Here is a 19,528-nt window from a genome sequence, read left to right as displayed (position 1 = left end):
GTCTGGTTGCTCAGGCACTTTGCACTCTTAATGGAAACCCTCCCCCGCCCCAGATCTGTTTGTGCAAATGACAACATCATTTCCCCTTAGTTTTGAAAAGAATAAGCTGGAATTTCTTTTTCCAAAATGAACCATATCTAAAAATTTAAGGGTGGGGGCAGGGAGGAGAGCTTCTCATAGAAGACCCATGCTTTTCCGCCCGACTCTCACTGGTTTGTAGAATGTCCACACACCCAGCCCTTGGTTTTAGGAGCACAAATCTGCTTCTACTTCTGAAGGATGCTGGAGCAGGGAGTAGTGAGTAGGGAAAGGGCCAGGGCCATCACCCAGGGAGGACATCCACAGTTCTCTAGGAGCAGCCTTAGCGGGTGCTGCTGCCACCATCCACTGCCTACTGCAGGCGTCACACATCCTGCTCCATGAAACTTGTTTTTGTTTGGTTTTTTTCCCCCTTCTCTACAGAGCCTAATGCAAACCTAGCCAAAGAGTTAATGCTGCCACCTTTTCTAGGAACCAGGAGCCACTTCCTTAATAAAGAAACAAACCCAAGACCGCTGGGGACTCATGGCTGCCCTCTGGTGGTGCTCTCAGGAAGCCAAGCCCTGACACACCACCCACATGGATTGATTCATTCACTGGGCAATTTCATCATTAAATATGATGAGACATGCAGTCCTTGTTTTGTATGTGGCTATGCAATTTAGATATAAGCTAAAAATGGAGCATGATTTTTCCCTGGCACAAGATATTTCAATTCCCAGTCTGTTTACATTTGGCTAAGAAAATTTAGCCCTGCATCAGGGGCTCTTGCTTATACTCAGGAGGCTCAGATCTGAGGATTATGGTTCAAAACCAGCCCAGGCAGCAAAGTTTGTATGTGAGGCTTTAATCTCCAATTAACCAACAATAGAAGTGGAGCTGTGATTCAAATGGTAGAGCACGAGCCTTGAGCAAAAACAGCTAAGAGACAGCACCCAAGTCCTGAGTTCAAGCCCTAGATCAGGCAAAAATAAATAAATAAATAAATAAATAAATAAATGCTACACTTTTATTGAAACTAGTATCCACAAAGCAGCACTGGGTGTCTTTCATCTTTATATAAACTTTAATGACACTGACTACAGACAGGCTGTATGGTATGCCAAACACCCAGCTTTTCCATCTGCTATGGAGATATTTTGTGTGCTGCCACATGTCCGTATTTCCTTCTGCATTGCTGGAAGCAGCAGCAGCTGGCAGGCCCTGAAACCATCAGCGAGTCTGCCTTGCTGGCTGTGCCTTGGCTCAGCACAATTCTTTCAGACTCTGAGAAAATAGCCCATGTTCTTCTTGTAGAATTCTTTCCCACGTGAGGCCCAGATCAATAGTGACTGTTCCTTTCATCATTAGTATATGATTGCTGTCATCATCCGCGTGAGTTCCTGACCTCGTGGGGTATAATCCATATGCTCAATGCTCCATAAATGTTTGTTTGATGCATTCGTGCATGCAAGATGGGACTCTAAGTGTGTGGTGAATGCGTGAAGGAGCTTCTAGTTTCCCCTCTCTGCCTCAATAAAGCACAACTGGGACTTTGTTTCCTCTTCTCCAAATCTCTGGAAGGATGTAGTATTGCCTCAAAAGCAGAAGGAACCTAAGTAGTAGGCCCTTTGCACCCACTCTGCTACAGGTATTCCTTCACACTCTTCCTCCTGGATCTCCAGCTTCTCCCCACCCAGCTGTGTGTTTGATGCCTGTGTGTTCATTGAAGATCCCCTTTCTTCTCCCTACTTCCCTCAGGGCCAGGATGAGATGAGAGAGATGGTACAAGCACAAAATTGAAGGAGACAGTGAGATGCAGGGTCGTGCCTGTGCCGTGTCAGGAGAGGTAAGGTACCTCTGCATGTCATCCCTGAAGAAACACAGCGACAGGGGGTGTTTCTCAGAAGTGACAGAGGCAACTTTCCTTCCGGGGTAGTCTGCCTTAAGCCCAATCCTCCTGCCCTTCCACTGCTGCCTACCATGGCTGGCCAAGAAGAGGCTGCTAGGGTCTCAGCACCCCGGCACAGTGCCTGCTGACGGACCGTGCAGGTAGGGCTTTCATGGTGTTGCAAAACCAAAGTTCAACCAATTTAGTTATGTGATCTAATTGACTTTTATTCACAAGTCATGAACTGGGGCCACAACTCTCTACATGCTTAGTAGGTGACCCAGCTACTTAATAAGTCATTTCAAAGCTATTCTCCTGAAGGGACCTCCTTGGGCACAGGAAGTTTGGTCCTCTTCTAAGCAGCTGCTGTGAGTCTCTCACTTTTGTTCATTTGTTTTGGGAACTCGCCTGTTTAAAGATCAATTGGATTAAGTGTGCACTTAGCAGGAATAACTCCATTCTGGTTTGGACTGGTCAGGATCTCCATCCAAAACAATAATCCCCTTGAAGTTGAGCAGTGGGGTTCTTGAGCGGGTTCTTCCTGTCCCCTTCAGCCCCATCCCCACATGTCCATCAAATCTGTACCCAGGGGTCTAGCCTCTCCCCAATAACACCTGCATCTTCTCCCAGCATGCTGCGCCCCACCCCCCAAGCCTGTCAAATGCCTTAACTTCCTCCATGCTCCCTCTGCTTCCCTTCCTGCCTGGTTCCCCCTCTTTAACTTTTCCATCACCCCGCCTTCTTTTCCTTTTCCACTCTCTCCCCTGCCCCCAGTCCCCAGGAGAAGCAAGGCCCCGTGGGCACCTCATGCATCGCTTGGCACATCTTCCTCTAAATTCCATCCAGCCTGAATCTCTACACCAGACAACTCAGGGTGAATGGTCAAGGTCAGGCAAACTGTTTGGCCAAGGTTAACACCTGCTCCCCCCCGTCCTCCCTCCCCTTCCAGGCAGCCTACACTAGAGGTAGGCTAATGGTGGAGTCTGCACCATTGGCGCCTGGCAGATGTTGCTGCTACTGCTCAGGCCTCAGCACACACAAGCACACACCAGGCTCCGCCTGACTCCAGTTTCCCAGAAAGGCCCCGGGGAGGCTGAGTAGCAGCCCTGGCTGCCAGCTGCTCTCTTAATTAAGGAATGCAGGGAGTGGCCCCTTTGAACTCACCTGCTAATTTGCTCTTGCACACTCCCCCCTGTGGCTGGGTAATTAATGTGGTGTGAACCAGTGATTAGCAGCAGTGGGGAGAACCTGCCTGTAGCTGCCTTAACCCTTCCCTGCACCTGGGCAGAAGCATGGCCATCTTCAGTCCATCTTTCTTCAGTGGTCCTTCAAGGCTGGCTCACATTTCTTCTCTCTGGGGAGCTGAAGTATGTTCCATTCCTCACCAAACCTCCTCCTCTTCCCCCTCAGCTTCCAAGGCTGAGAGAGAGTTAGAGAACCATTAGGGGCAACTAATTTTTCTGAAAGAAATAATGACTGTCCATTATCCCTTCTGAAAGAATTCAAGATCTGGTCCATGCTGGCTCTGGTCCAATCTGGAAGATGCTTAGAGGGCATCTCCCCCATGGAAAGCCTGTCCTCAGGAATGGGCAGGATGCAGAAATGAACAGGGCCTGGTCTCTGCCCTGATGGGGCTTGCAACTAGGAGAAGAGTTGAAACAGGGTACTGCTCAATCTCAAACATACCTTTATCCTCATCCACATAGCTGTTCCCAATTCTTTATCTTGTGCGCCTTCATAAAACAATGGTTCACAATGGTTTAAGAACTCCACATGCAACAGACCTATTGCAAACCCTGACAGGTGTTGGATTGGCAGCATGAAGAGGCAGATCTTGTTATGAATTCCCATTCCTCTGAGGAGCACACTGCAACACAGGAGTTACTTCACTTGTGATTTGACAGCCAAGATTCAATCCCAACTCTAACTCAAGAGCTGGAGTTTACACCAAACACTTGGGGGGGGGGGGGGAGGGAAAGGGGGAGGGGGAGGAGGGAAAGAGGGAGGAGGTAACAGTACAAGAAATGTATCCAATGCCTAATGTATGAAACTGTAACCTCTCTGTACATCAGTTTGACAAAGTTTGACAATAATTTTTTTAAAGACCATAAATAAATAAAAAAAGAGCTGGAATTCTTAACTCCCTGCTCTGCTCAAACACCAGCCTCTTCACAAAGCCTTCCCTAGCTCCCACCCTCCCAGGCTGGGGCTGGATTCTTCCCCTCCAGCTCCCATAGCATCCTCTGAACACTTCTGGCATTGTTCTCACCACATTGATTGTAATTATTGGGTTACATATCCCATCCTCTCCTCTAAACTTCAAATTCCTTGAGGGCAGGGGCTAAGCCTTTCATGTCTGTGTCCCCGGCACCTGGCACCTAAATAGATGCTCAATAAATGCCTGATGAATGGGTGACAGAATTGACAATACAGTCATAAATAATTCCTCTCCCTGGGTCTCTCTATCCTACAACCAGGAAGCTTCCAAGTTCTGCCAGGATTTCTGCTCTGTCCCATTTCTCTCTACTCAAGTTATTTCATTCCTACTTCAGGTCCATCTCCTTTTCCCAGGACCATCACAACAGCTGGTCTCCAGGCTTTCCTGTCTGTTCTTTCTCTGTCAACCTTCCCTTTATGCTGTCCTCTTATCAGGAAGTTACCCCCAAACCAAAATAGGCATCCAGGCAGTGCTTCTTAGAGCTCTCTCAAAATCCATCAGCTGCACATTCCCCTGAAGCAAAGTGCTTGTTAGAACTAAGATTCTTGGGACCATCCCCACCCACAACGCCAGCATCCCTGGGAAGCCAACCCAAGTATTTCACAACCGTGTGAGCAACTGGCCTCCAGAATATCTTAACCTAGCATTCAAGGTCCCTGTAATCTGGACCCAATCCCACCATTTCCCTGTGGGCCCTCATCTCCTCTCTCCTCCATCCCCAGCTTATTTTCTTACCAGCATGACTGCACATTCTGCTCTCTCCCTTGTGCTCAAGGCCCATCTGTGCCTCTGGCCCACTCCTTTCTCCTTAATCTAAATCATGTCCCATGCCACTTGCTCAGAAGGCATTCCCAGCCCAGATCCCCAGAGACCTCTTCCACACCCCACCCCCTGCAGTATGGAATCAAGGAGGCCTGTTTACAGGCAGCATAGTTTCTTCTACCTGTTAGTTGTGAGCACCTGGAAGGCAGGAGCTCTAGTCCCAAACTCTTCTGCTTCCCACCATGCCATCCGCCTGCACCTTGGCTGCGTCCGAAACATGCTGTCAAAGGCTACACAGGACCAGACTCAATCACCCTCACTCAGGACAGCCAGGAATCTTCTTCAAGGACAACATCTTTTCTCACATAAGCTACCAAGTAAGTAAAAGTGAAAAGAGAAAGAGAGTGAAAAGAGGGTAACTGTGGCAAACGTGAAGCTCATTCTGCCTCTCTGCACACCTCAGCAAGGTGTCAGAGCACTCCTTGCCTTTAACTCTTCCACTTCCAACAAGGCTACCAGAAGGTCTGTCTGAGAACAGTCACAGAGACTACACGCAGCAAAACAAGCAATCATGTCTAGTAATCATTTAACAGATATGCATTAAACATCTATTATGTACCCAGCACTGAAGGGAACACAGAAACAAACACTGTCCATCGCAGGCTAATCAGTGAAAGTCGGAAACTCGCCATGATGATGTGCACAGGGCCTATCACACAGAGAAACAGAGCAGGAGCAGGCGTTCTCACTCCACCTGAGGTCAGGAAGTCTTGAAGGACAACCTGGCTAGGCACAAAGCGGAACCAGGCCTGCAAGAAGAAATGGAAACGCATTTATGCCTGGAGGAGGAACAAGTAATTTGGTGGTTCTGACAAGAGATGGTTCTGGATGAAACAGCCAGAGAGCACAGTAGGTATGCCAAAGCCTCGAGTGCTGAGCTGAGAGTTCAGTCTTTATCCCGAGAGCAACAGGAAGCCAGAAATGAACTCCCAAGCAGAGGGGAAGTGAGTTGGCCGGTACTGCAGCTCAGATGGCTCTTTGTGGCTATAGGGTGGACATGGGCAGCATTGGGCAGGGCTGGATGCGGTGAGGCCTGCTAACAGTGATCGAGCTACGCATGGGCTGTGTGGGTGTGCTTGTCACACATGCATCAGCCAGCCATGTGCACAGGAAAGAGGCTGACTTACAAGAATCTGCTCTTGAAAACCCAGAGAGATCCAGCAAGGCCTGCTGCCAACTTCCACTTTACTGTGGATGTTTTCACTTTCGGGGTATCTTGTTCTGAGTCAAGATTCCTCCTTCTCAATGTGGGACTTTCCAGAAGGAGACCACAGCTGCTTCTGTGCATCTGCCTTGGCCTTGGGATGTTCTGGAGTTGGGTTGTCAAGGGAGTTTGCCTGCCTGTCTGGAGGAAGAAGATGGCCATGTGGTCCCTCTGGCGCCTGCTTCTCTGGGAAGGTAAGTCGGGGGAGGTGGGCAGTCTGTCCTCAGAGCACTGAAGGCCCCATGCAGACCCCTGAGCAGCCCCCACCACCACCACTGGGAGCTAGAGAGTAGAGAAAAGTAAAGCAAGTTGTGGGGCAACATTTAAAGGCAGCAGATGCAAAGTAGGACGCTGGATACTGGGTGGGAGGAGGTAACCACATTAGAAGCATCTCTGCTCCAAGACATAATCTGTTTTGTGGCCCAGGACAGTTAGAACCAAACCAGGAACACTGCTGATCCAGGGAGAAAGTTGGAATTATGAGGCTGTGGTATTCTTACTGTAGGAATTCTACATACAGTCTGGGGAGAGAAGAGGAAGGCCCGGGCAGAGCAGGATTCCTTACCATCTAAGAAATGTGTTCTCAGAAGCCTGTGGGAATGCTGGGGTCCCTCTTTACAGCCTGTTCAAGAGGAGGGGGGATGTTAAGTAGGAAGGAGAAAGTAAAGCAGGCTTCAACATAGTTCCTATGAACTTGAGAATGGCCGACAATGGCATGATGTGGGAATGGCTGGGGGCCTCCTCTTCATTGGGCAGATCCTTCCATCAGTCTGATGCCTGAGTTCCCCTCTTTATCAACAAGTGGCCAGCATGACAAGAATAAACCCCCACAGGCCACAGGATGGGAGTCAAATGGTATAGCAAAGGCCACAACGCCACTGTTTACAACAGAGACACACCTGTTGTTTTGCCCATCATCCCTGCCTGAGTTTCTGGCCCTTAGGGCTCTAAAAGCCCTTTGGCTGTCTTCAGCATTTCTAAATGTATGTGGGAAGTGGCACTTTAATTGTCAAAAGATCTTTAAAAACCTTGTAAGTCAGTGGATATGTCTGTCGTTGGCATTAGACATTGAACATGTGTACTTTTTGAAAGATAATTATTGCTTTTGTGCATTCTAAACAGGTGATCTAACCATTGAACAATATCCCTAGCCCTTAAATCATTTTAATAGGGTTCTTCAGGGCAAAAGAGATGAGTAAAAAATGATCTAATACAGACCCCATGTTTTACAGGTGAGACCACTGAAGCTTAGGGAGGGAGGATGATACAATGAATGCGCACAACTGACACAATGAATGACACAACTGATTTGTGTCAACACCAGGGCAGAATACAACCTAAGTCTCAACTGGCATCTAGTATAATTCTCCCTACATGCTGTGTCTCCATTTTGCATTAACATTGGACATGAAGCCACGTCTAAGCGAGATGGAAACAACTGGGGCTAGGAAAGGATGTGAGATGGATGAGGGACTGGAGCGATTGCACCCAGTTCTGTGACCATCTAGAACATACTCCTTAACCCAGTTCCCAGCACTGAGGTCCACTACATGTCAGCCTTTATTCAGTGCTATCCCTCCTGTCTGCCACAGTGCCGAGCACAGCGGTCAGTCCTCAGCAAATTCAGCAGGATTGACTCAGCTTCTCCTGTAGCCTGATCCTAAACAGGGTGGGCATGGAGAGTGCAAGGATGAAATAAACTGTTGTTGGCCTTGAAGAGCACATGGTCTGCCAGGAGGTGCTGACTCAGAAGCAGACAATAATAGAATAACAATAGTCATGGCGCTGATGCCTGGCCACCCTGGGAGCACAGAAAGAGAGTTGTAACCTGGGCTATGGGGTGGGGGAGGTTGGAAGGAGCAGGGAAACTTCAAGAATGGGCAGAAAACAGCCAGAGAAGAAAATCAGGAGGGTATTTCAAACTCAAATTCAGTCCCCTCCCCTAAGCCTCCCCCTGTGAATTTCTGTCCAGTTCCAGCTCACAGAGAATGGTGCCCAAGGGTCCCAAGGATTTGGGAGCCATCTCTATTCCTTTGTCTCCTGTACTCCCCAGATCTAATCTATTGCTAAATCCTACTGATTACAATCATCTCTTGGTTGGTCCCACTTCTCCTGAGGCTCCTTCCCCTAGGCTCAAGTTTCCATCCCCTCTCCCTCAGTCTTTCACCCCCTGGGATGCATTCGCCACACCTCTGCTGGCTGATCTTCCCAACCAAGCTTCTAGTCATGTTGTGCTACTACTTAAAACCCATCACACACACACACACACACACACACACACACACACACACACACACACGCCAGTGCTCTAAAGCCCAAAGTCCAATGCAGCTTCCAGGGGTTGAGCACTATCTGGCTCCTGCTACCTCTGCAGTGTCATTTCCTCCCAAGAGCCACTTTCAGTTCCCCCAGGCACATGCTTTCTCTCTCCTGCCCTCCCACTGCTGTTCCCACTTTCTAAACACTTCCCCATCCCTACCTCAAGCAGCCATTGCTTGGCTGGTTGATTCCCACACTCCTCCTTCCATTCTCAACTCCCTCAAGGCTGAGTGAAAATCCCTATCACCCTCCCTGTGTTTTCCTAGGACCACCCCATTTTTCCATCACAATACTTAATGTTCTTTGTCTCTGGGTCTGCCAGTGCTCAGGCTTGAACTCCGAACCTCACAATCTTACATGACTATTTCGCTCAAGGCTGGCACTATCGCCTGAGCTGCATCTCCACTTCCACTACCCACTTTGTTGGGTAATTGAAAATAAGAGTCTTGAGGATTTATCTACCCCTCAATCCCCAGATCTCAACCCCCTGGGTAGCTAGGATTGAAGGCATGAGCCACCAGTGCCCAGATTAACATATTCTTAATGACTTGCTTGAGTGGCTGACTTCCAACATGCATAGAGACTACAATGAAATTCTCTTCACAGTTGTTTTATCCCCAACACCTAGACTCAACTTCAGAAGAGAGAGGGAAGCCTTCATTCACTCCAGGGCAGCTGGGGGTCATGCAAGAGAGAGGGGGTAAGAAGCCTTCACAGGCAGGCTGACCAGGCTCTCTGTCCTTCCAGCACTACTTCTTATTGAAGTTATTTGTGCTCAAGTGCTGAGCAAGGTGGGGGGCTCTGTGCTGCTGGTGGTAAAGCACCCGCCTGATTTTCAAGTCCGTGAGGCCATCTGGCGCTCTCTGGGGCCCTCGGAGGAGCTCCTGGCCACGTTCTTCAGGGGCTCCCTGGAGACTCTGTACCACTCTCGCTTCTTGGGCCGAGCTCAGCTACACAGTAACCTCAGCCTGGAACTTGGGCCCCTGGAGTCTGGAGACAGCGGCAACTTCTCCGTGCTGATGGTGGACACAGGAGGCCGGGCCTGGACACAGACCCTGCAGCTCAAGGTGTATGGTGAGTGTGGGTGACATTGGCTTCCTGACCCTCTCCTTCTGCAAAGCAGCCGGCATCATGAGTCATGGCACCTGGGGAGAGGTGAGCTCCAGAAAGCTTTGGACTCTGATCATGTTTGCTAACTCAGGGAACAGCTGCTCCCGGACAGTCACACCAAAGAATACTCCCCAGATACTTCCATGTGAGAACCAGCCTGGGGCAGCTGAGCTTTGCAATCCCACTGTCCTTCTCTGAACTCCACTTGATCTGTTCTTGGTTCAGCAGCCTTAGACACAATTCTTAACCTCTCTGACCTTCAACCTTCTCATTTGTGAAGTGAGCATTACGACAATCCTGAGGGCAGTGACCATAAAGGCGAAATGCAATGACACTTGCAAAAGCACTTAAGACAGACCTGCCCTGTCCATTCGTTCTAACGTTTCACCAACAGATTATGTCATGCAATTCTTTTCTGTGCAACTAAAAAGGAAGAGTGTTACATATTAAACAGTGCTACCAAATGCAAGGTTCTGAATTCAAACCCCAGCTCCACTAAAAAAGACGTATTTGTTTTATTATAAAGTAGTTGTACAAAGAGGTGACAATTCCATGTCAGGTTATGACTACAACGCATCTCGATCAATGCCAACCCTTCCACCATTCTCCCCCATTTTTCCCACTTCCACTCCTACCCTCAAACTACATAGTTCAGTTTTACATACTGTACAATGAACATAATGGCTATATTTGTTCGTCTCTTCTCTCCTTTTGTGCACCCTTCTTTTGTTGTCCTCTGAACACGTTGTGGAATCCTAGTCAAACAAATTTTTCAAATTAAAATATAAATTACAACATAACAGTTTTTGCTTATGACTTAGATTAAACTTCTACTATAATTACACTATCGTTTTTTGTGTGTATTTCTCTTTAGTTTGATTGTTGGTATTTTGGGGTGTGGTTGTTGGCACTGTTTTTATTGTTTGAGTGCTAGAGATTGAAAATAAGGCCTGTCCTTGCTAAGTATGGATTCTGCCACTGATCTATACTCTCAGCCCTGCATTTTTTTAATTATTTTATTTGTTTTTTATCTTTAAGTAGTTGTACAAAGGCATTTGAGTTCAATGTGCCTGTTTATGAGTATAATACATCTTGATCAAAGGTACTCCTTCCATCAGTCGCTCCCCACCCAGCCCCTCAAGTTACCTGGTTCCATTTTCACATCTGTACATTAAATGTAGCCCTGCATTTGTTAAAAGAGGTGGTTTGTTTTTAGAGACATTTTAACTATATATTATCCCTGAGTTCTCTGTCATTCATCATTGCAAAAAAACAAAAAATACCTCAAAACTTAAGAGCTAAAAAACAGCTGCTTGTATTTTTCATGGTCCTCTGGGTTGGCAGGGCTTCATTAGGCAAACTTTCTGCTTCACTTGATCTTCCAGGGTGGTGCATGCAGCTGCTTTAATCCCTTGCAGCTGGAGTAGCTGAGTTGTCTGGGAGCAGGGTGGGCCTTGTTTTGCAACAACCCCTCCTGCACCGCCCACTTCCATTCCTCCACCGCCTCTACACATTTCTGCTAGTCAAGAAAGAATGACCTTTTAGTCTCATTCATCTCTCTAATGGCTTCGGGAGGGGATGAGAGGGGTTCCCAAACCACTATTTCAGTGGAAATAGTGGACTGAGATATGCATAAAATGGAAAGGAAAAATCCAAATGGATAGTAGGGCCCAGTGCCAGCGGCTCACACCTGTAATCCTAGTGAGGTTGAGATCTGAAGATCATGGTTCAGAGCCTTCCCAGGAAGGAAGAGCCATGAGACTTTTATTTCCAATTAACCACCAAAAGCCAAAAGTAGAGCTGTAATCCACATGATATTGTGCCCGCCTTGGGCCAAAAAGCTAAGGGATAACACCCAGGCCCTGAGCGCAATCCCCAATATTGTCATACATGCCCACCCATTCAATCAATTAATCAATAATGGAAAGTAGGGATAGAAACTGAGGAAAGGGAAGCAGAGGAAAGGAAGGCTATAAGCAAACCAGAGAGGCATCTTGAACTCTTAGAGACAGTTACCAGGCTGCCCTTGGGGGAGCCATTCATGGTACCGGTGTGCAATGATAGGATGCCCTTTTGGATACACAAAGCCTTGAGACAGGTTGCATATCTTGGCAAGCAGAATGCTGGCTGGATTTCAGCACCCCTCTAGCCCCCTAGCCTGATGCCCTTGTGCACTGAGTAGCCCCCCACGACCACAGAGTCCCTGGAGCCCCTCCCCACTTGTGATTCTCAGCTGCTGCGTGTGTTAAATGAGGACATTGAATGTGACAACACACACAGCACCCACATGGCTAAGCTCTAAAATGCCTTGTTCTCAGTATCTGAATTACAGATTTTAAGGAAATTGCTGTTTTATTGCTTCCAAATACATAGCGTGATTAGAACTAATTGCAGGAAGCTGCCAAGCTGCCGTCCTTAGGAGCTCTGCTTTGACAATAGATAAGAATGATGTGAATTAGCAGATCAGTTACTAGACATGTCGATGGGTGTTTCTACTGCGCCTGATCGTGTTTGGAAGCCGCTGTGTCCTCCTAAGTGGTGTAAATATCCCCTCTGTAATCTTTGTTTATACTATTAGTATGCCCAGCAAATCATTTCCTCTTTCATATCACAAATCCCACCAGACCGAGCTGGCATTAAGGAGGTTTTACTCCGCTTGACTCTGGAATGCTGTCAGACAGTGAGCACTCCCGTTGACATCGTAATGCTCTCCCACAGGCCCCATAGCTACAGAGATTCGGATTTACTCATCAATCTCTATAGGAATCAGGAAGGCACTGCTTAGGGCACCAGGACACCAATTTGCTCAGTGGCCAAGGTATTGAACACTTATTTTCTAACACTAGACCACTAAGGTTACTGAGGTAACTAGAAAGAGCCCCCTCCTTCTGAGTTCCTTAAAAGTGTATTGCCCTGCATTCTTCTCATTATTCATTTTTAGTTACTCATGATCATGTGTCAGTATCTGTCTTTCTTACTAAACTATAAACTCCAGATCCCCAGGGATGTGTTTTCCTGCCTGAATTGATCAGTGTTGGTTATCTCTTGTTGACTACTTAGAAAGCTAAGAAACATTCCTGAAATAACAGGGAAAGTTTCACGATTTACACTTTAATGACTTTACTATGTCCCCCCAAGCTGGGTCTTAAAGATTGCATAGGAGTTCTTTAGAAGAACGAGGAGAGAAACCATTTATGTGCACCAGTGAGCTACACAGAAGCATGAACAATCTGGAACAGCATCACATGCTTAGGCAAGTCACAAATTAATGAGTATGAAAAGGAGGTATAGCTGGAGATATTGATGGGAATCATTTCACAAAGGGTTTTTGATATTGGCCTAAGAATCAGCTTTTGTCTGATTGGCCCTACCTGGCATCGCTGTAATATCTTTTCACTCTGCTTGCCCAGATGCAGTACCAAGGCCCACAGTTCAAGTGTTCGTTGCTGTAACAGGGGATGCTCGGCCCTCCAACACCTGCCAGGTCTTCCTGTCCTGCTTGGGCCCCAACATCAGTGACATTACCTATAGCTGGCGACGAGAGGGGACACTGGGCCTCGATGTTGAGCCACATCGCCTCTTTACAGAGGGACAGGTGCTAAGTATTTCAATGGGACTGAGAGACAAGGATGTGGCTTATTCCTGTATTGTCTCCAACCCTGTCAGCTGGGATGTGGCCACAGTCACCCCTTGGAAGAGCTGCAACCATGAGGCAGGTAGGCCAGGGATCAGTTATGGAAGGAGGGTAAAGCATTAGGCCCACCCTGACCCCACCTCTCTGTGTCCAGCATCAGGGAAGACCTCCTACAAGGATGTGCTCCTGGTTGTGGTGCCAGTCTCACTGCTCCTGGTCCTGGTTGGTCTCTTCTCAGCATGGCACTGTGGCCCCTGCTCAGGTAGGAGGAATCCAGCGGGTACAGGAGATGGGGAAGGAGGTGAATCTACTGGGGAGGAGATGTGGGTTGAACTTTCTTCTGCTCCAGAGGACCTATTCCCTTCACCTCTCCTACCTCGTCTCTTGACCCTCTTCATCTCACTCATCATTCTCCAACTGGACTGAAATATGTAACGTCTCTTTCAACATTCTCCAAATGACATACTCTCCTACACATCTTTGGGCCTTTGCACCTTCTATTCCTTCTGCCTGGGAGTTTCCTCTCAACTCCCCTTTTCTATTTGGCTTAAATCTTCCAAGTTAGCCTGCTCCAGGAAGCCTCCCTCATATACCCACAGCTAGCTGCAGACTTTCTTTCATCTCCCTTGCTTACCTTGACCACAGAGCCAATAAAACTCCCTTGGTGAATTCTGGTCACTTTAAGGCAAAGGCTGGGCCACCATGGGGTATCATTAGTGATGCCTCAAACAGAATGATTCATAAAATATGACTAGGATTAATAAATACGTATTGAGGAAAAGTATCAATGACTCACAACCTCTTCCTGCCTACCATTCCTAGAAAGTGTCTCTCTGAGAGAAGAAATACCCTCCCTGGGCAATGCCTGGCAGTGCCACCTTTAAAAAGAGGATGGAGGGGAGAAGCCTGAGATCAGGCCCACTTCTGAGTCCTACACCCAGCTTAGCCTTCCCTCTGCCCCCAGGTGCCCCCCATCCCTGAAAACATGACCTGACTGACCCAGGCTCTGTAGCTGCTTTCATGTCAAGCTGTCTAAGCTTGCTGGTCCCTGAATCAGCAAAGAAGAAGCACTGAGACCTCACCATAGTGAATGTGTCCTGGAAAGCCAGCATCTTGGCACATCCCCTAAGCATGCAAGCAAGAAGGGAATGATGGCTGTATATTCTTCCCAGGGGACAAGAAGAGCTGGCAGCAGCTTGGACTGCACTCCTCCTACAGGCCCTGTCTACTAAGAATAGTGTCTGACCCTAGCCCTTTGCCCCTGAGAGATCCAGTATTTATTTTCAGTAAGAAGATAGACTCTGGGCTGGGACTATAGCCCAGTGGTAGAGTACACATATACATATACATATACATATACATATACATATACATATACATATACATATACATATACATATACATATACATGCCTCATATACATGAAGCCCTGGGTTTGATTCCTCAGTACTACATAAACAGGAAAAGCCAGAAGTGGCACTGTGGCTCAAGTGGCAGAGTGCTAGCCTTGAGCAAAAAGAAGCCAGGGGAAATGATAAGGCCCTGAGTTCAAGCCCCAGGACTGGCAAATAAATAAATAAATAAATAAATAAATAAATAAATAAATAAATAAATAAATAAATAAATAAATGAAGAAGATAGACTTCAGGAAAAGAACAGCTCTTTACAAACATCCTTATTAGCCAGACACGAGTGGCTCATACCTGTAATCCTAGCTATTCAGGTGGAAATCTGAGAATCACGGTCAAAGTTATCCCAGGCAGGATAGTCCATGAGACCTTTATCTCCAATTAACCACCTTAAAACTGTGGAAGTGGAACTGTGCCCCAAAGTGGTAGAACACTAGCCTTGAGCAAAAAAAGCTGAGGGACAGTGCCCAGGCCCTGAGTTCAAGCCCTACGACCAACAATAGTAGTAAACCCTTATTAAGGTAAGTGACACACACTGTACAATCCATCTATTTATAAAGTGTAAACCTCTATAAATTTTAGCATATTTACAGGGTTGTACATCTAACACCATAACCATCTTTAAAACATTTCCATTGCTCTCTTAAAAAACAAACCAAAAAAAAGAACCACCCTATAACCACTTAGCAATACTGTCGAAATCTTCCCATGCTGCCCATGACCCTGGGCAACCACTGATCTTTTAGTCGCTATACATTTGTCTACTCTGGACATTTTATACGAATGGACTCACACTGTGTGATGGTTCAAGGTTCATAAAAGGGTAGCTTTGGCCTCTGAGGCAGAGAGGACAGAGAGGACTCAACCACCTGGGATAGTGGAAAGGATCCACACAAGGAGTCACATGCTGCTTTTAATTCTACCCTATGGCTTCTGATTACTTACCCAGGCCCATCATGGCCCTAACTCTCTATACCTTTAGTAAGCCATATATATGACATAGTTAGACATTAGAAGGAATGTCTCTTCTTAAAGAATCTCTTTCCCCCGCTTCCCCACCTCAGGATTTTGGAGATGTTCCTTTTCCTGAGGTGACTATGTCAGGACACATAGGTTCAGGGGCCAGGCCAAGTATGACAAAATGCTAAACATGGAAGAGGTAACTCTGGGATCTTTGTCATTACCAGGGAAAAGGAAGAAGGATGTCTGCACTGATGGAGTAGCTCTGGAGACAGAGAGCCCAGTTGTGTAACGTGTGCCATGAAGGACACTGGGAGCTGAGACTTGGATCATGAAGAGCCTCCTTGCCCCGACACTTGATGCTCTGGGACATGGCTAGTGCCTGGAAACCTCCAGTCCTGCCTCTCAGGAAAATCTGGGCAGCCAACACATGGAGAGGACAGAGGGCACCTGAGCTAACTTCGTCAGCCCTCCCTTGGCTCTCCTCGGGACAACATGGGATAATAAAATGTTCCTTGAAGAATACCAGAGGTTCTCCAGGATCCACAGAAGATTTGAGCACTATTTGCTCCTCCATAATACATAAAAGGATAGCCCAACTGGCACCGAATAATGGCCTCCAACCTGAGTCCTAGTCTCTAAACAACATCAGATGATTGAACTACAGGGAAAGTAAATCACCCACTGCGGGCTGATCTAAAGTACAGTCATGAGGCAAGGCCTAGAATAGATAAAGGTCAGAGGTGGCAGACAGGGCTTTATCTTTTGGACCTGAAGGACTTTGAGGTTATTGGAGTTCATGGCCTCTCAAAGGTAAATGGTAGTTACAGATGACCCAGAATGATTGACATCCCATGGTTGGAATAGAAGCCATTTTCCTGGTGATACTTCCTGTATAGACATCCTTGCCATTTCCATTGACCTTGACACCTGCATGAGCTGGGGATGGTGTTGGTGGTTTTCTCTTTACTCAAAGCATGGTGACTAGGCTGGGAATGTGGCCTAGTGGTAGAGTATTCACCTCGCATGCATGAAGCCCTGGGTTCGATTCCTCAGCACCACATATATAGAAAACGGCCAGAAGTGGCGCTGTGGCTCAAATGTCAGAGTGCTAGCCTTGAGCAAAAAGAAGCCAGGGACAGTGCTCAGGCCCTGAGTTCAAGCCCCAGGACTGGCAAAAAAAAACAAACAACAATAATCAAAGCATGGTGACCTGAAAGAGATGACTACCAACAAGAAGCTCTTGCATATCTTCAAGAAAAGCATCTGAGTTCCAGGCAAACCTTTCTTTTTTATTTTTTAACTTTTTGCCTGAGACTGGGAGAGGAAGCCACTACAAAAGAGGAAAATATGAAAGGGAAGGGTGCCCAGGCATTTGAAAATCTGCCACATTCATTTTTAGATGCAAGTGCAGAAGATCCAACCAAGTGTAAGAAGGAGACAAGACCCCATCACTCAAAAGGATTATCAAGGTCACTTTGACTTATGGGATGGAAGAGACTATTGTGACCATCTTTAGAAAAGTCATTCTGCCACTGACTGATTCTGTGGGGGGAAAAAAAATCTAGGCTATTATTGCCACTGAAGGGGGAAAAACACTTGATGAGTGAGATTTACCCTTGAGAAGTAGTAACTAATAAGGTCCACAGTTATTCCCACCCCATGTAACCAGGTTTTATTCTGGGGTCTCACTCAAGTCTTGATAATAAAGAAGCTCTTGATGGAACAGCAGTGTATTTTGAGTGTTTTCACAAGATGGCTTCCCTCTCTCCACCTCAGATGTCCTACTATAGGACCTACCCTCTTTTCCCCACTTCCTGGAGAGTCACTTCACCTTGGACAAATAATTGGCAGATTTGAACTCCAGATTCACATCACTACACTTCCTGAATTTCCCCTCTGGGCTCTGCTTGAGAGTTCCCTGTTGGTCCTGGGTTTAACAAATCCTTATCCCTCTTCTGTACCCACTCTTTCCTACCACCTTTCCCCTACCAAGGCCACCTGAGCAGCATACATGCCCACTTAGCTGGCAGCTTGTGCTGCCCTGACCTGCCACCTAGAGGCATTCCTCATGCCCAATCACCAAATCATGCAAAGCTGGTCTTGCCCTAAAAATAACAGGCGAAAGAAAGCTCAAGGTCTGGCAATAAGCTTTGGTGGTTCTTTAAGGGAGGGGGGAGAAAAAAGCATACACTACTCCCCATTTCTTCCCTACATGTCTAGAGTCTCACCTTTGAATGGAGCCTGTGGTGCTCCCTTGCACACACTGACTCTTGACAACTTTGCATAGACAATGGTTGATTTTTCTGTGAGTTGCCCCTGAACAGGCCGTACTATGCAAATCAACTGATGTTCCCATCCCCAACTCACTTGTCAACTAAGAGACTTACTACCTTTCTACTAGACATCATGAAGTGCATCTGTGACACTAATATTTGTGCTAATAATCACTGAAATTAATGCTTTAACAGTTACAGGCCTGCCGGGCTAGGTTCGCCTCCCCTGGCACGGAGATGCTAGGCTTACTCTCTTATCTGCACTCCCTTTCTCACCCTCTCCCCTGCTCGCCGGACCAGCAGGCAAGGCCAGGGTGGAGTGGGGAGCTAGGGAAGGCCTCAGGTGCACGTGGCCGAACGAGATCCCCTTTCCTCCCTCCTTACCCACGAAGGAAGCCAGGCATACACGGAGTCTCCGAGACAGCTTCAAGAGCAAATCTGATTTAATAGGGGAGTGGCTAACAGTTAATATAGTAATGCTGACGAGAAAAGGGGTGATCTACCAAGAGCTGGCGATAGGCTGGCAAGCTTGTCTTAAGACCCCCTCATGGGCTAACGTCACTCCCAAAGCACCACCCCATGGGCAAAGCCCACGAAATGGGGAGCACACGTGCTAGCTGGTGAGAAGTTGGGGGGCTGGTCGCAAAGCCACCCCTTCTGGTTCCAGACCCAGAGAGGTGTGGCTTGCTTCCACACAGCCCCAGGGCTGGGGGAAGGGCAGCGTCTCCGGATAGCTCTCCTTGCCCTTCCCCAACACAAGCCCATCCCCTGGGCCTTTCATAATGTCCCATGCCAGAGCAAACTGTGGTCCCAAACCATTGCCTGGCCTCTACCTGTGGGCTTCTGGCACTGAAGAGGTTGCAGAGAAGAAGAAAAAAAGAGATAGAGAGAAAAAATAATGAATGAAAAGTTACATCATCACAGAAATGAACTGAGGGCTCCCATATACTAAATACATCTTGAGATACTAAGAAATCAGTCATGAGAAATAGCAAAGCTCTTGCCTTCATGGGGTTTATGTTTCAGCTCTTGTAAGTAAGGCACTAAATCTATGTTAGGTGCTGATACGTTCTGTTGAAAAACATAAAATAGAATAAAGGGCTAGGAGAAGAAATGTTTGAAGAGAGTATTCATCTTAAATAAGGTGATTGGAAGACACTTTCTAAAGAGGTGACATTGGAACCAAAGCCCAGGACAGTGAATGTATGAGCCATGTAGTGGCAAAGAGTCTTTCAGATGGAAAGGCCAGAAAATGCAAAGGCCCTAAGCAGAAATATGGTCAAAGAATAAAGACAAGGATGGATGGAGCCATGCAAAGGGGAGGGAGAGGAGATGAAGAGTCCAGAGAAATGGCCCAGGGCTACATCATATGAAACCTCATGGTCTTCATCCTGTCCTTGGTTTTCAGGTGGTGGGAAGAACTGCTGATATGTCAGGGTGTCATACTTCATCAGAATAACCTTTGCACCCTCGTTTACAGTAGATTTACAGTCTAATTAGAACCCTCCCCAAATGTGTTTTTGCCTTTCTTTTATTTTTCGATTTTATCTTCCTTAAAGAAACAGCCTTTACGCCTGCCCTTCTGTGCAAAGGACAAACTAAAGAGCTGCTAGGGCCATGGGGTCATGTGGCATGATACTGGCTAGAATAGGGAGGGGAACAACAAA

At 47.1% G+C, this 19,528-nt stretch overlaps 1 protein-coding gene across 1 annotated transcript; it reads left to right on the top strand.

The window, feature by feature from the left end:
* Positions 1-6,174: 6,174 nt before the first annotated feature.
* On the top strand, positions 6,175-17,135 carry Slamf8 (SLAM family member 8). The gene is made up of 6 exons (XM_048357022.1): positions 6,175-6,347; positions 9,220-9,546; positions 12,993-13,298; positions 13,371-13,478; positions 15,813-16,565; positions 16,790-17,135. Exons 1-5 carry the CDS (start codon positions 6,254-6,256, stop codon positions 15,875-15,877), a joined length of 900 nt encoding a protein of 299 aa, XP_048212979.1. The 5' UTR covers positions 6,175-6,253; the 3' UTR covers positions 15,878-16,565; positions 16,790-17,135.
* The last annotated feature ends 2,393 nt before the right edge of the window (positions 17,136-19,528 follow it).

Source organism: Perognathus longimembris, chromosome 11, assembly GCF_023159225.1.
Source record: "Perognathus longimembris pacificus isolate PPM17 chromosome 11, ASM2315922v1, whole genome shotgun sequence".
NCBI lineage: Eukaryota > Metazoa > Chordata > Mammalia > Rodentia > Heteromyidae > Perognathus > Perognathus longimembris.
The sequence above is the reverse complement of the archived record's forward strand: the minus strand, read 5'-3'. Positions and strand labels throughout refer to the sequence as shown.